This window comes from Clinocottus analis, unplaced genomic scaffold (genome assembly GCF_023055335.1).
Source record: "Clinocottus analis isolate CAN_PGR_092001 unplaced genomic scaffold, fCliAna1.0.p SCAF_3, whole genome shotgun sequence".
In the NCBI taxonomy this organism is placed as follows: Eukaryota; Metazoa; Chordata; class Actinopteri; order Perciformes; family Cottidae; genus Clinocottus; species Clinocottus analis.
The window spans coordinates 9,495,265-9,512,134 of NW_027176042.1; the positions used below are offsets into that span (position 1 = coordinate 9,495,265).

The 16,870-nt window shown below is 42.7% G+C and overlaps 1 protein-coding gene across 2 annotated transcripts in view; it reads left to right on the forward strand.

Moving 5' to 3' along the window:
• The first annotated feature begins 12,135 nt into the window (after positions 1-12,135).
• Positions 12,136-16,870, forward strand: part of cdh4 (cadherin 4, type 1, R-cadherin (retinal)) — a 170,471-nt gene continuing 165,736 nt past the window's right edge. For both annotated transcript variants that reach the window (XM_068594083.1, XM_068594084.1), the window contains exons 1-3: positions 12,136-12,232; positions 12,385-12,447; positions 13,785-13,896. In XM_068594083.1, coding sequence (XP_068450184.1) covers positions 12,140-12,232; positions 12,385-12,447; positions 13,785-13,896 — 268 coding nt within the window. In that variant the 5' untranslated portion in view covers positions 12,136-12,139. The remainder of the gene's footprint in view (positions 12,233-12,384; positions 12,448-13,784; positions 13,897-16,870) is intronic.

Consider the following 16,870-nt stretch of genomic DNA (forward strand, 5'->3'; position numbering starts at 1 on the left):
TGAACATAATGTTATAATTTACCATCACCAATACTCATTTTAACAGAGCCTGTAACACAATGTAACTGAAGGGAAAACATTGCTCTAGTGTCAGTTTAAACACAGATTATTGTTTACATGTAATTTAAGAGCATAAATGATGTCCTGATTGCATGTTTTACTGAATATTGGCCAGTAACGATTGACAGTCATCATCATTTTATTTCACATTGATGGTTGACGTTAAACTGGAAAATAATCTGCAGTTCAAGTTCATGCTAAAGTGGTCCGTCGCACTACTACTGCCACAGCATTTACAAACATACTAGAACAAGCTCCACAGGTGAGTAATGCTTTAAATAGAGTATTAAACGTAAAGGAAAAAGTGTTGCAAGGATGAGAAACTGATCTCTGCTACATTTACTCTAAGAAAGAACGGACAAAGCCAAAACCTGAAACCGCGCTAAAGTAAGGATGGCGAGCAGCGGTGATAACTTTAGCTTATGGATTTCTCTGGTGAAGAGCTCTGGGAAGCTCCTGAGATGGAAACATTAAAATCTTATTTAACTTTCACCAATTGCCTGTGATTTATTTTAGACTTGTTTTAGATGTGTTTTCACAGATAAGACCTCTTTTCCAGGTTGTGATGTGTTCTTACTTTGGGAAATACAACTGCCTCACACAGACAAAACCACTACAACAAGCAACAACAACAATCTCCAAACAACAGAATGAATATAATTCACACCCCACGTGGGCTAAACCGTTCATCTGCTGAATTAATAATGAAAACATTACAGAGGCAAAAGATTTTCATGATAAAATGTTATTTGTTCTACATATGCCCGATGCAGCGCAGTGGGCTTATTCGGCACCGTGTCATAACGCAGCAGAACAAAGCTCTGTTGAACAACGAAGGCAGTCTTGTCTTCAAATTTCTCAATAATCGGACTGTTCCGATTATTATTTCACGTCATTATTTCATAAATGCTGGACAAAAAGCAACATTTGTGTAACTTCTGCTCAGAGAAGACCCTGGATTTTTGGGGTTTGCATCTAAAATCACATCCTTTAACGCTCTGTGAATTAGTTTTTTTCGATTGCTAAACGACAGCGGGCACAACTGGAGTCACATGTGCAAAACTCTGACTACAGTCTGCACAGCAGCAGTTCATGGGGACCAAACTCTAGTTCTTTTTTCATTGCTTGAACACAGTTTTCCAAACACTTATCCCATGACTTTAACTACAACCTGCACAACACTGTGGATTGACAGCACTTTGTTCAAACGCTAACACACTGCTGTCAAAACTGTGAACCACACATTCAAAACGGAATAGATTTCAGCCTCGTGCCTTTAAACACTGCTGATTGCAACTTCAGCTGGAAGCTAAGCAGGTGTCTCGTTTTAGACTTGTTAGTGAACACACACACACACACACACACACACACACACATACATATATATATATATATATATATATATATATATATATATATATATATATATATATATATATATATATATATATATGTATATATATATATATATATGTATATATATATATATATATGTATATGTATGTATATATATATGTATGTATGTATATGTATGTATATATATATATGTATGTATATATATATATATATATATATATGTGTGTGTATATATATATATGTATATATGTATGTATATATATATAGATATATATATCTATATCTATATATATATATATGTATATATGTATGTATATATATATATATAGATATAGATATCTAGATATATCTAGATATCTATATATAGATATAGATATCTATATCTAGGTATATCTATATCTAGGTATATCTATACATACATATACATATATATATATATATATATATATATATATATATATATATATATATATATTACAGTATATAGGTAGAGCTCAGAAAGATTCATTTTGGAAAGAATGTCACTCTTTTCTTTGAAGAAAATATTATTTTGTATGAAGTCACTGAAATTGTTCAAACTGTAAAGATGATGTTTGTATTTTCTGTAATGGTGTTTGATGCTAGTGTTTTTCCTCTCAGTGTGTTCTGTGTGACAGTGTGTGTGTTATCTCAGTGAGGGTTGTGCATAGTGTTTGGCTGCACTCAGCGTGTTTGAGCCATGTGTTAAGAGTTGTGTTGCTTGGAATGAGTTTTGCAGGTGACGTGAACTGTTTAGCTCAGGTGACTGTTGGCAGTGCAGACTGTAGTTAGAGTTTTGCACATGTGACTCCAGTTGTGCCCACTGTCGTTTAGCAATAAAAAAAAACTGTAAACTGTACAGCGTCAAACACAACATGTCCGACAGAAAAGTGAAGCCACCCTTCTGGAACGGCTAGCGTTGTCCTGTTTGAGTTGGAGGTCATTTCGACCTCAAACTCAAAAATATCAAAGTTTCATCCCATTTAGGTACAACGTTGAGGGCATAATATTAATCATTTTTAGAAAGAAACATAGGTAGCTGTTTGTGTGTGTGTGTGTGTGTGTGTGCGTGCGTGTGTGTGTCGACTCAGTCGGAGAGAAAACAGCGGAGAAAGCTCAGCTGGCAAAACATACTCCACATTTTTTACAGATGTGGGGTACATTGCAACATATACCCCCCCCCCCTCCCCGCTCCCCTCTCCCCGCTCCCCTCCCCTCGCTCGCCCCAAAAAAACAAAACAGCTAAATGACGCATACATAACGACAATATTTCTCTATGTTTAAATCATTGGTGAAGGTTTTTAAAGCAGATTCCCTCGCTTTGTGACGCCACTTTTATGACAGGATCCATTTTTCACAACTTGCAACACAATGCAATATCATTAATAATAATTATGCTGGCATCAATTGCAACTATGCCTCAGTGCTAGTTTTATTTAATTTAAACAATTAACCGGCGGGCTGGACTGCACCCCCTGGCGGGCCATATCCGGCCCGTGGGCCGTATGTTTGACACCCCTGATCTAGACAGACTGGAGGTATTCTCCGAAAGTAGAGACGGTGGTGCCATTTGAGGGACTCACAATCAAAGACTTCAATGCTAAAGGGCCAATGAATCAGTGGTGGGAATCAGCTAAAAACAAAAGGTCCAGAAAACCAACATTTTAAAAGGTAGAGAATGGAGGAACAAGCAACCAGCGTCTTGTTGGATTTATTTGTGAGGGATGTGTGTGGAACAACTGCCCTGCTGGTATTTTGTACACTAGGAACTGATAAAAGACTAACTTCAAATCTATTTTTTCTCTATTTTCAGTAACTGTAAGCTTTTATTCACATTTATGTCACATTTCCTTTTCAGGTTGACTTATAATGGCATCGTGTCTTAACTAGTCAAAACATAAGGGGACTTAAACAATACACAATTCACGTTTCAGCATCAAAAAGCTGAAGTTGCTGTTGAGCTCCGTCTATTGTTTCTTTTCCAGCGTGATCCATCTCGCTTCTCACAGCTGCTGTCGACGTGGAACGTCCCGTCATCATCACTGCTTGTACCACCGGAGCTCTACCTTTGTACCCTTTATTTTTCAATCGGAAACAAAGCCCGGACACAGATGAGAAGCTGTGCTGCAAAAACAACTGACTTTGTCCCTTCTGCCGAATGTTCTGAGAAGAGCTTAGTGACAGACCGAGTGTGTTTTAAATCATTTATTTATTTGTATACCCAAAGCGAACGTGCAGCCGTAGCCCCTTCACCGCTGCTCTCCTCCTGTGCTCCAGAGATGGAAAGACATGCATGTGTAAAGCAAGAAGCCTCTTTGTCACTCAGCAGCAGAGTGCAGACTGGGGTGTGTAATTACCACTTACTGCACAATCAGCTGTCTTGCCACACCCTCAGCGCACTCCACATTCACGTTGCCGTAGAGAGTTTTTCTGTGCTTTTAGTAGATGTCTAACTCTTCCTCTTCCCTTGGCATTTGTTTTCTATTTCAATCCACATGTTTTATCTTCTCTCAATTATTGCAAGTCTTACTGATTGGATAGCAACCCATATGACTTTTTTGTTGACAAATATTTTGCAACCACTCCTCTCCTTCCCTTAACAATTTACATCCCCCCTCATGCGTGCCTACACATATATCTGCCTCTTACTCTGCTCCCCACTTTGCTGCGCCAGCACTTTGATAGCAGAGTCGCTGGGGGAGGTGGTTTAATGGGGAGTGGGGGGTGCTGCAGGCTCGGACAAGAACAGTCAATATTTCATATCTCTACCTGGAAGGAGACACAGAGGGCAGTGCAAATTCAAATAGGGTAAGATGTATGACACCCACACACAATTTTAACTGCCCTGCCAATGGGAGATGCTACAGGAGGCTATGTGGCTGGCGGCTCCTGACATGAGGAATCCATTCATTTCAGCATTTGCAAATAGAACATGGCTTTCTAAAAAGACGGCAGCGCTTGCACTATGGTAGCCGGGAACTGAATGCAAGGACAACAATAAAAGAGAAGTTGCATTAGCATAAATCAAATTGTCAAACTTTTACATCTTGGAATGCATTGTGCATGTAATGCAGACATGGCTGGAAGTTTTGAATAATGCGCCAGTGTGAATAGCCGCCATTTCTTCCCCACTTTCCTCTGATCAGGTTTCAGGTGTGATTATGTGCTGCTAGTTTCAAAGGTGTGTTGTAATGAAAGTGGATGGCTGTGGATGAAAGGGGTGTTCCCTTCCTCGCTGCCAAGTCCCATTCTTCCGCCCAAACTTAATCAGCCATTCAGCCCATGTAGACAAAGCTTACTGGTGGCCCCTCATATTGGTTTCCGTTGCCCAAAGAATAACTCTGCAATCAGTTCACATTTCTCTCCATCTCCCGCTCAGGTTGGCTACATCTGCTCTCATTCAGGCCTCCGCCACTCACAATTGAACGGCGTGTCTTATCAGAGAGAAAATAGTCGCTCTGAATCATGTGACGTGATCAGTTTTCGCGGAAAAATCACGAGTGCCCGTGAAGACGCGGATGTTGTGACCATATTCCCCCATGCCGACTTATTTCTATGCTAATGCCGCTATTCATATGCCATTCCTCGTGTTTGCTTACAGCAAATCAATAACGGCCAATGTGCCGACTGTGTTCTGCGCCACACAAAGACGGTTGTAAATGTATGCAGCCGGTATGCACATATACATCCAGCTCTACAACAGGCGGTTAACATTATAGAAAGGTTCAGGGACAGACAGAGCTTCTATCACAAGGCCAGCTCTTCATAAAATGGTTTTCCATCAAAGCGAAATGAATATCACCTGATGTGTGCAAATTAGAATGCTGAGGGATAGTGTTATGAAGTAAACAATAAAATGATCATCCCATGAAAATTATGTTGGATACACTCCTGTGAGAGAATCCCATCCAATTCTCTACGCAACAATAGAAAGAGAAGCTGAGTCTATTGTACCTCTCTTTTGGTCTGGCCCTGGTTAAATGCTGCTGGTTGCGTTTGATCTCGACAGGAGCCTGCTTTTGGCTCCTTTGCAAGGCCTTGCCACTTGGGTGCTGCACTGCTTCATTCCGGTTGCCTGTTTGTTTAACGCCAGGCTCTGCTTTCACACAGACATAATTAAATCACGCCTAATCCACTATTTATGCATTCTGCGTCTAAATTATTCACACAACAGTTTTGTGTGTTATTGCATTTTTTTTTAAATTTTTTTTTCTTCTCATTCACAGACACTAGAACTTGTGGGGCTGCCGTTATTGAATAGAAGTTCCCTCAAGATTGCTTCTTTTATTAATTAAGCCCCCTCTCGTCCCACATGCAGTGCAATACAATGCAGTCATGTAAAAGCTGTGCTTGCATTTCTTTGCTTAAGCAAGTATGAATTTTCCTAATGCAGCTACACAGTGTGTAATAAGAGTAATTACAGTGCCTTCAGAGAGCACATCAGCTTTCCAAGAATGTTTTTAACATTGAAATATCAGTGCACACAGACACAAAACAATCTTCCCTGAATAATACATAGAGTGCATCCACATATAAAGTAGTCTCACCTTGAGAGGAGAACAATAAAGGATTTTACACATTACAGTCTGTTTACTTCTGCATATGTGAACAACGTTGTGTAACACCTTTTGGGTCTCCAAAGGGAGCTGCATGAAATTGACTCAAGTGATGTCACTTGAGTCAATTGGTCTGAAGACTAGAAGTTTGAAATTGACCCCAAAAAAAGGTGTGCAGTAAGATCGAAGTGACTTACCAGGCCTCTCCTCACCTCTTCTCAAGCCGACATTAGCCGCTGCTAGCATGAAGCAATACAGGAAAGAAGGAGGAATGTGTTGAATGAAGAGGATATTTATGAGTCTGCCACTTTGATTTTAATCTTTTTATATGTGTTACCGTCCATGAGTCAGACAATGCTGTAGGAGTGCAATGCTCTGACCGTCAAGGAGCGACTGAACTTTGAGACAGTAGAAACTTTACGCAATGTATTTCTGAAATGAATAAAGATTTTGATTTGAAGTATTCCAACATTATTTTTAAAAGCCTGTGTGTCTGTGCTGGGTGTGACTGTATCACAGCATTATGATCCCAAAGGACATTATAATCTCGTCTTCAATATCACACATCTTATCCATAAACGATGACGACTCCTTCAAAGTTTGTAATTAAGGTTTTAAATCTTCACCTGTCACTGGTGTTCATTAAGGATCCCAGCGGGCCGACCTGCCGCTCCACCTGAAACGTCTCTAAATGCACAGCAGGGCTCAGATCCTCCGGTTTTCTTTTTTTCACAACAACTTGGTTCTACGCTTAAGTTTAAGTTTTTTTATACTTTGTGAAGCAAACCCCTTTTCTTGCTTCATAAAACTTACCACACGTCGATACGCAGCTCAATTTAAAGTTTTTTTAAGCCCAACATTCATCTCTCCACGTATCTGTGGCACATAAATGAAGTGCTTCAAACACTCGGAAAGAAAAGTTGCCACGGAGCGTAATATATGTAGCAATAGTGATTCTCCACAAAACTATAATTGGAAAAGCAAATGACGAATATCTAAATGTGTTTCTCAAAGAGTTGGTGGCATGCAGCGCACTTTATCTCTGAGGACATTTCTTAACAAATCTATTAATGTGGAATATAAATTGCGTGTGAAATATGTTGTGACTGAGCTGCTGCTCAGCTTTTTTTTCATTCTCTCGACGTGTCTGCAGAAGTCTGCCAAGTGGAAACAGACAGAGAGGTTAATTAGGCGCAGTAGATTCTGATGTTACGCTTCCAATCACAATCAAATGACACTCACCGCCATCCATCACCGTCGAGCCGCTCTCCGTGCACCTATCAGGCAAGCCTGGTGTATTGGAATGGCAGTAACAAAGGTTATGGATACAGGCATCTGCAGGGGCTCATCTCCGAGGTAATTATGGAGAGCGGCCTTGTGGCATTACTTTTGGACTACAGTCGTACTGTCTTTGATAAAAAGTGACCCATTGTCTGCTGTTTCATTCCCCCCTGCTGAATTCTGCAGCCTGCTCTGTGTTGAGACAGAAGGATCTGAATATGTTTGAAACTCACTGGAACAGAAAATATGAGCTAATCTTAGCGAAATTAAAAAATCAGATCATGGGTGAAATTGCTTTATATTTGTTTTACGTCCTCTCAGGGTGCAGAGTAAATGTTTACTCTGGTCATCATTTGCCTCCCGTGGTTTTCAGGCGTTTCTAATGAGCACGCATCAACATTTCATTCATTAAAAAGAAGCGAGCAAAGACAAAACAGAAAACAGCAGTTCCTGAAAGTCTGAGAGGAGTTTGTGCAGAATGTGTGTTGCAGTTTAATGAAGCTTTCCTTCTTTTGACCCTTTCAATTTCTCTGTGTGCATCAAATTGATATTCACACACTGACAACTGCGTCAGCCTGAATCTTCGGAAAGAAGAACACACAAACAATGATAAAGTGTTGTTACAGCATGCTACTCATGCTACTGTATGGAAGAGGCCTTTTTGGTGTGCAAATGACCACATATACTGGAGTTGGTCTTACAATACTTAATGCACTATTGGTGTTGCCATAATAAAGAATATTCCACTTGTGTGGTGTGGATTGCACACACAAACACAGTTGCCTAGATGGTAGAAAATAAGGTCAAGGCTCTTCAAACCATTTATAGTGCCAGCAGTTGCAACATTGTTTTCCTCTGAGCCGCGTGTATCATTGAAAAACCTGAAAAGCCTCCAAATATTTCAGAAATCTTTACACTCTGACACATTTGAAATGATACTCTCGCTCTTTCTGTCTAAGAGACTAAATTACCCTGGAGAGTTTGGCGGAGTTGACTTTGGTGTCACATACTGTAACTCTGGGAATGTCTGTGAAGTTTTCTCCTTGGTCAGCAGCGAGGAGAGACTTTCTTTCACATCGACAGCGACGGCTCTTACCCGCACCGTTGACAACGGTGCAATAGTTGCATCATCAGTGGCGTCGCTGTGAGCGAACTGTGATGAACTCTGCGCGGCTCTTCTACCTCGTGAAGAGGTCTGTTCAAAAGCAGAGACACAAACAGAGTCTGTCATGAAGTGAACGTCACTCCTGATCATTACATCTTCAAGCTTTTTGGGTTCTCATTTGATCTGCTTGGCAGGAAGTAATGAGTAGTGAGCTGGCAGGCTGATGGCACATGATTTACATACACAGTAACACCTCATCAACAGGCTTTAAATATAGCAACAACCAATAATGAAGTGGAAAGACTTCCATGTGTGAATGTTTTCACACAGCTTTTTTTTCTAATAAGATCATCGGGCATGCACCTGTTTGATGAGACAGAGGCCCATCCCTCACTGAGTGGAGTGCATGTGGCTCTCGTGATGAAATTGAAATATACTAAGTGGTCAACACCGATGAATTTATAGATTTGAGAGCTGCTTTACGACTTTGGTCCAGTGAGAATTTAGAAAAATAGGATATTATCGTCCTCTCAATCCTCAGCTTTGGTTTAGTACTTCTTCCAGCTCCTGAGAGGACGTAAGTGACAAAAGTTAAAATAAGTCAATGAGAAATGTTGGTGAATCACAGAACATGAACACTGGTGTCCTGCGAATCAGGAAGTCAGTTGATACTATATCCCCTGACTTCCTCATTCGCTCCAGTCATAAGAACATACTGTACATGTGCTGCTTGTAGAAACAACCTTTTGTATAGTTTTTGGGGAGGACGTTCTTACACTACGATAGCTCATTGTAAACCAACCAGTAAACTCCAGATGTTTTTTGGTGGAACCGGCAGAAACGATGCTCATAACCAATAAATCACAAGGGTGAAACGTTTTCATTCTCATCCCAAAAAACAAACAAACATTTTAGCATGTGCCCCAGAACAACAACATAAAGAGATGATAATGTTCAAGTGACGAAGCCCCCAAGTACACAGTAATAATTATGATGGAACAAAGGAGGAAGTCCATTCATTGTAGACCGGAAACGTCCACAGAGGAAGGAGATCTGGGTGCATGCATGGGTCAGCAAAGATCAGACTTTAACAGGGAGATCACTGCTTTTTTGTTTCCTACAAACAGAATCAGAATCATTCTCAAACCACAACCATGTCCTTAACCCTTAAATCATGTCACTTAACTGTTATATATATATATAGGACTTGCTGGCATTTACATACAGGAAGTCACTTTGAAGTAGAAACATGTCACTAACATGTTTGACTTCATAGGAGTAAAGAGTCAACACCTACAAATTAAATTGTCTACCAAACGCACATTCCCAATAAATAACTATTGCAATTTCCAACCTCTTTCCACATTAAGTATAATGAGACACAACTATAATTAATGTACACATGCTTAGAAACAAGTATTATAGCTCATCTGGATCAGAGATATTGGTATGTAGCAAGATAATCCACATGTGATCACTATTATTAGTTCATGTGCAAGCCTCACTTCAACGGTGGGTGGAACACCGGCATGTTTTAGCAAGAAGTACATTATGAAAATAAGAACATCATGAATATTAGTCTATGAATCCATCTATAAATCTCTGGTAAGTCAGATGTCTTCCCTAATTATGCTGGTATCAGACCTAAGTGATCAAGTACTTGTTGGCCCTAATTTATGCAAGCAGGATCATTAAATTCCCAATGAGCCATCGCAAATTTTGTGCCTTTGGTGATGAATAAAAAGAAGTGGTGTTGTAAATCTGCAGTTCTCAAAACAAAATGTATGAATTACAGCATCGCCACTGAATAAATGTGGCGTGTGGTGTCCAACCGAGCCAAAAAAAAAGAGAGGCAGAGAGAAAAATCGAGACGCTTAAGAGTAACATATAACTCTCCGGAAGGAGAAAAGGCTATGAAACAAATAGAAAGCAGCATTTGTCTGCCCGTGCAGTCTAGGGTGAGGTGTTGTGGCGGTTACGTCGTTCTATAAAAAGAGAACCGGGACCCATTTTGTAAGATTTGTTTAATAATTCATCACAGCCTTAAACCAATTCACTTCAAGTGCCCAGATGGTGTTTTTATTAGGCAAATGCTCGATACTCGAGAGGAATAATTTACTTGCGTGCCGAAACTCGCAGGGTACCTTCGAGCCACGCAGAAATTTACTGAGCAGAGAGTCGGCCGGGCCGTTCTTCAGGGTAGTAATTCAGCAAAACAATAATTTCATGAATATCATTGTGTTGTGGAGGCAGACGGCGGTGGTGGTGGTTGGTTGGGGACGCGGCCTCGGCCACTTTATGCACTGTATGGCCGTTACTATAGGTATAGAGTTAAAACACAAGCTACGGCCTCAACTTATACTTCTGGATGCAAGAGTATATGCAGCACCGCTTGCAGGAGTATGTTTCACTGGAGGACGAGCTGTATTCAGCACAAACAATTGCTCCTTTCCTCCTCAAGCCTCCTTCCTGTCAGCAGCCTGGTCCCATGTGAGGAAATGACAGTGACTGATACAGATGTGACGTTATTCGTTCGAGTCGTTGCTTGTTGCATGAGGCGTGCGTTTGAAATCCTTGTCCTACAGGTTTTCTGCCAAGTTATTTTTTCAGGGTCTATAATAAAAGCAAAAGCACAATGTCCTGAGGGGAGACGAGTGGAGTGCATTTCTGATATCTCTGACCTTAAAAAAAGAGAAGAAAAAAAGATCCTGGCCTCCGGACAGAAACACCCACTGAGCCGCAGTAGTCAACTCGATGAGGAGTACTTCTTAATTATCAGCCTCAAGCAGTTTATTTTGAAGATATACCGTTTAAAGGAATGAAACTGAAATAACGGAGAGACATGGCTTTTCAATACGGTGTGAGTAAGTGGTGCAAATAAAGCAGCAACGTGAATGGCAGTGACAGGGGCAGGCTGGGCCGTGTTGATTGGCAGCGCAATGCTGTCATATTCCTTTTGATGGGATTAAATTGTCATGACCTCTCAGATATGGAAATTAAGCCACTGATCTGAGGCTTTGGAAATGTCAACATTATTAAATCGGGAGACCAGTTAAAGGGACAGCTCACACTTTTCCCAAGGCTCCATTTCATACGACTGTACAGCAAATGTAGATGTGTCAGCCTAATGTATATTTTAAAGTTGTATAAATCTAAAATTGCATCTTTAAAAAAAAGTTTTTTTTTCCCGATTTCACATATTCTTCTCTCCAGCAGAGTGATATGTTGTAATGTCTGAAAACTCCTTACTTATAACAATATATGGAGTAATCCAAATGAGAAAGTATTCAAAACATTTAGCATGTATGAATGGCTAAATATTGAACCAAAGGGACTGATTCGTTGGGCTTTTATTTCATTTGAAGCGTACATTCTTATCCCGCAGTGGTCTATCATAGCTTCAATAAAAAAGCTCATAACCCAGCAGCTCTTGCCGTACTTAAACCGTGGATCAGGGGCAGAGGGGGTAACTGGGGTGTGAAATAGACTCCAGTTAGCTGACGGACACGTGAAGGGACTCGCATGGTTGCTCGTCACTCACACCGCCGGACCCGCCTTTGCTCCATTTGAAGTGAAAATATGAATCTAAATAGCCCGGAAAATGCTTTTTTTTTTCTCTCTCTCTCTCTCTTTCTCTCTCTCATCCCCACAGAGCCCCAGCAGCACGCGGGGCGTCATCACGGGGAGCCGTCTGAGGCGCAGATCGCGCGCACTGCCTGCTCCGCCGTGCAGGAGGGAGGGGTTGTAGTGACGCGGCTATCCAATGGGCACCGGCTTCCTCCGGACGGAGCGCAGCAGCAGCAGCAGCAGCAGCAGCAGCACCCTCTTTCCTCAGCGGCACTTTTGCGCCAGACAAGTAAGGACGGTCGTTCGCTCCGCACTCGAGACGAAGGAACAGGGCTCTCCGGGAATTACCGAGGTGTCTTTGGCGAAGAAGACTCATCTCCTCCTCTGATTATTATCATTATTTTTTTCTTCTTCTTCCCCTTCTCCCCCTTGACACGCGAGTTCGCAAAGATGAACGTTGGCTGCGTCATCCTGGCGTGCACCTTACTTGTGGGCGCATCCTCGGTAAGATGAGTTCGTTTCTACACGTCTTTCCGGCTGAGTGCTGCACTGCCGTGGCGCTTACTCACTGTGTGAGCCCACGACAAGTCTCTCTCTCTCTCTCTCTCTCTCTCTCTCTCTCTCTCTCTCTCTCTCTCTCTCTCTCTCTCGCTCTCTCTCTGTGTGTGTGTGTGTGTGTGTGTGTGTGTGTGTGTGTGTGTGTGTGTGTGCGCGCGCGTGAGAGAGAGCTACTCACTTTCCCCCGCAGCGCTGCGCTAAAGGCAACATGATGCGTGTAATCGAGCTTAATTCGGCGACGTTTAAGGTCAGGATTTTACTGTCTGTTTTAACTGCGGTGACACAAAAGAAGAAGAAGAAGAAGAAGAAGAAACAAAAAGTCAGTGGCAACTCTGTTCGCCAGCCTCTTCATCCTCTCGCCCAAATCAGCTGCAGTGCATTATTGCAGAGGACAGTGGTTTCTGGAGGGGCTGCTCGTTCTGCTGGCTGCGATCAACTTAGTTTCCTGTTATGCACTTCTCACTTTTGGTTTAGTGCTCGTTTCCGAAGGATGCTTCTTCTTCTTCTTCTTTAAAAAAAAAAAGAAACATAAATACGTATTACCTCACTTTATTTGCAAACTCATGCAAAAAAAGAAGAAGAAGAAGAAAAAACCTCATCCTCCCCAGATGTTTGCAGTGGTTTGTTGAGCTCGGTTCATGTGTTTCCCGGGGAAACACTGGGCTACCTGTAAAATGCAACAAAGTGCAACATATATCCTTCAGGAAAGCAGGAATGGATGTGATGGATGTCGCTGCATTCTGTGGAGAATTAAATGCCTGCTGGAGGAACCGAGTGCCTGCAACATGCATATAAATCAACAGTATAATTCAAAGCGTTTGGCATCTTCCTGGGGTCTCTTTTTTTACACATGCACATACTCTCTCTCTCTCTCTCTCTCTCTCTCTCTCTCTCTCTCTCTCTCTCTCTCTCTCTCTCTCTCTCTCTCTCTCTCTCTCCAGTCAGTTTGCAATATGGACGTTTAGCTTCAACATTTTGCTGCTTGCCATAGTCGCCACATTTCTAATGCTTCATCATCGTCGTCCTTGTCACGACATGTGTGATCATTTGTTATGTCGCTCATAGTGCAATCCCCGCGGTGTCAACAACTGTAATGGTGCTAATGGTGACTATCATTACACACGATGGAAGTGCGGCGGGCTGTTTCCTCCGAACCAAATCACTCACCGAATCGAGAGAGACCTGAAGAGGTTTTGAAAAAGCTGCGCGATCAGATCGTGACCCCGTGGCTGCAAGTCAGTTGTTGGCCAATGCTTAACAGCCTGTCTTGTTTCAATCCTCAGGGGAGTAAGGCAGGCCAACCCCTCAAGCCCCCGTGCCGACCGGGCTTCTCCCAGAACTTCTACACAGTGATCGTCTCCAGAGACGTGCTGCACGGCCAGAGCATCCTGAAAGGTGAGCCTGTCGCTGCTGGATCTCATTTCTTGACTGAAGATATTCTTTCTCTCCCCCTGCCCAGATGTGTCCCCAGACCTCATGATGTGTGTGTGTGTGTGTGTGTGTGTGTGTGTGTGTGTGTGTGTGTGTGTGTGTGCGTGTGTGTGTGTGTGTGGGACATATATCGGGGCACGGGGCTCTCCATCACTCCTAAAGAAGGTCACAACACTCTGGTTGTGGCTGTGTAACAGAAGCCGCTCGTCTCGAGCACAGATGCGTTCAAGCAGAAAGATCCAGTTGTGATGCTGATGATGGTGATGATGAGGATGATGGTGAGGATGCAGTTTGGGTTGAAAAAATAAATACATCATGGGATGTGATTAAACATGACGTGACAGCCGCTGTGTAATACATTCTGTTCAAAAACTGTCATTTGATTTGGAGTTTCACTCACGAACGAGCACCTAAATTACGCTGATTGCAGTAGGACAAAAAACCCAAATACATTACTTCGTTTTTTGATTGACTTTTTGAAACAGCAGGCTGACAAAGCAGAATCATTTAAGTGGCCTGTTTCCAACGCGTGTTTGCAGCTGGAAGCCCGAAACTTGTATTTTATTCCCACTGTTCGATGTAATACATGAGCCGGCCCTTTTATTCTTTCTGGTTTTCGGGAAGAATTCAATTCTGTTTTTGTTCGCTCCATTTCCTTGCAGAGCAGGCAGTGCGATGAATCTGCTGTGAGGTTCATCGGCTGCACTTTGAAATGATGCTGTGGTCTTGTCTCCTGTTTGCTGGTGAATCTTTGCCATAATGGGAATAATACAAATCCCACTCTTTCACATCCGGGGGGAGGGGGTCCCACTTTGCATAATTGACGGACAAACAAGACCATAATGTGACGTGAGCTGGATGTGCTTCTATAACAAAGAACACGTTTTATCTCGACTTCCGGGATGAGGACTTCCTCAGCATTTTGCAAATATTCCTAACTTGGTTTATAGCTATATGAGCCCAGTATTACGTTCTGCACTTCTCCCCCTTTTGTTTCTTCTATACCTATTTCCTCACACTTGCGGGCGACAGCTCAACACTGTACCATAACCTCAGCTCTCCCCTGACACTCTGCCTTTATGGCCAAATACACAATTTGTCTATTATTAGGTGAAATGCGGTTTGCCAGGAGGAAAATGGCCTTCTCATTTTAACAGCTGTTTGAGCATTTCCCCGGCTGCGGCAAAAACAATTGGCTTATTCTGGAGGTTATTTTGTTATTTAGGAGGCTGACAAGGACAGTGCAGCCGGTCAGTGGGGAGCGCGTCTGCCCGGAGGGGCTCAGCGCTCAAGGCTTCTGCCTGTTTGGAAATGGGTTCAGGCATCCTTACAGAACCAAACATTGTTAACAGATAACATATGTTTCAATGTGTTATGTGGCGGGGGCGAGGGTGGCATGTTGCACACACATGTGACATGTCCTGGCGCTCATATTAGCTGCTGAAGAGGTTGCAGCGAGGCTCAACTGCATCCGTTTGAGTCACCCGATGTGCTATATCGGCTCCGGCTTTGCTCCCTCGGCTTCTTGCTTTAGGTTTCGTCCACCTCTGTGTTCGCTCTTCGTGGAAATCAATCTGAAAGCCACGCCGTCCTCCCAGCTGGCCACTCAAGGGGACGGTGGCCGCAGCAGCTTTACAGTAAGTCCTCCCGCGATGATGAATGCACTGAAAGTTTTGTTTGCTGGACAATGGGATACAAAGCGGAAGATGAAGCTTTTAAAGACTGACGCCACAATATGCATAACCTGGAACTGTCACTTTCCAAGAAAATGAATGGGCCGGCGACGAGATGAGGGAGGGTCCGGGATGCTCCTATGGGGTTGCTGGGCCGCTGTGGTCCGTGGCTGTTGTCTCCCTGGAGAGAGAGAGAGACAGTGAGCGATGGGGGGAGGACGACAGAGCTGTGGCCCAGCAGATGCAGCGTGAACCAGGACTCTCGTTTCCAGTCGCTGAACAATGTGTGGACCACAGCAGCTTTTATCGTGCCGAGGTGGCAGCGGGAGTTGCTTTTCCTCCGTTTTATCGTTTGGATCGTGTGTCAGTGCTTTGGGTCAGATTTTGGATGTAGAATTCTCGAGTGTGTTACATGTTTGAATGAGGCAAAGCGGGTGATGTTGCAGATCACGGTTGATCCATTTATTAAGGCACTACTACCTGCAATTTGATCTGTATTTCTGCTAAAGAAGACCAAAACACTGATCTTTTATTTTACATGGTTAGGAGCCTTGGAGGGAGGTGAATTTTATCAACCCACAAAACTTCATGTTATTCTTTCTTCTCTGATTCTCTAACCTCTTAGACTTCAAACCGTTCAATGCCAAGAAAGTGCACTCAGCGGTACAAGTGTGGGATGTTCCCTTCTCACAACGTTTAATTTGAATGTTTTTGGAACAAAACCATACATAAACCAACCACATATACCACTGCACCAGCATTTCAATATCTAAAACAAAACAATATACCTTTTGGTCTGGAGGGATACAAATAACAGTAAGTTCAATACAGTTAGCGAAAAACCTTGGTATGGCCCTTTAACCTGCTTCTTTTCTCTGTAGTGTCCCCTGTAGGCAACATGTGTCTACTTAAGACTTGAAAGGTGTCTTGAAAGGTCATTTTTGAATCGTAATGCATCGTTCAGTGCCCCCCTTTGGTCATTCTTTGACCGAACGGGTCAAACCGGCTTTTATTGCTTTGTGGTTGACCATAAAAAAAGACCTTTGTTGAACCAACTCCCAAATCTCTGCGCTGCCGCTAAGTTGTGCTGAATAAATCATCCCATGCTCCCATGGAGATGTTTGTCTGAGAGCTGAGTCGGGATTGGAGGAGGAGGCTGCGGCACACTGGCGGGCAGGCAGCCGGGCTTCGAGTCGCGATCCGTGCAGATTCCCGCTGTAGGCAGATAAGCCGTGAAAAGAAATATTCCAGTGATTGCACATCGC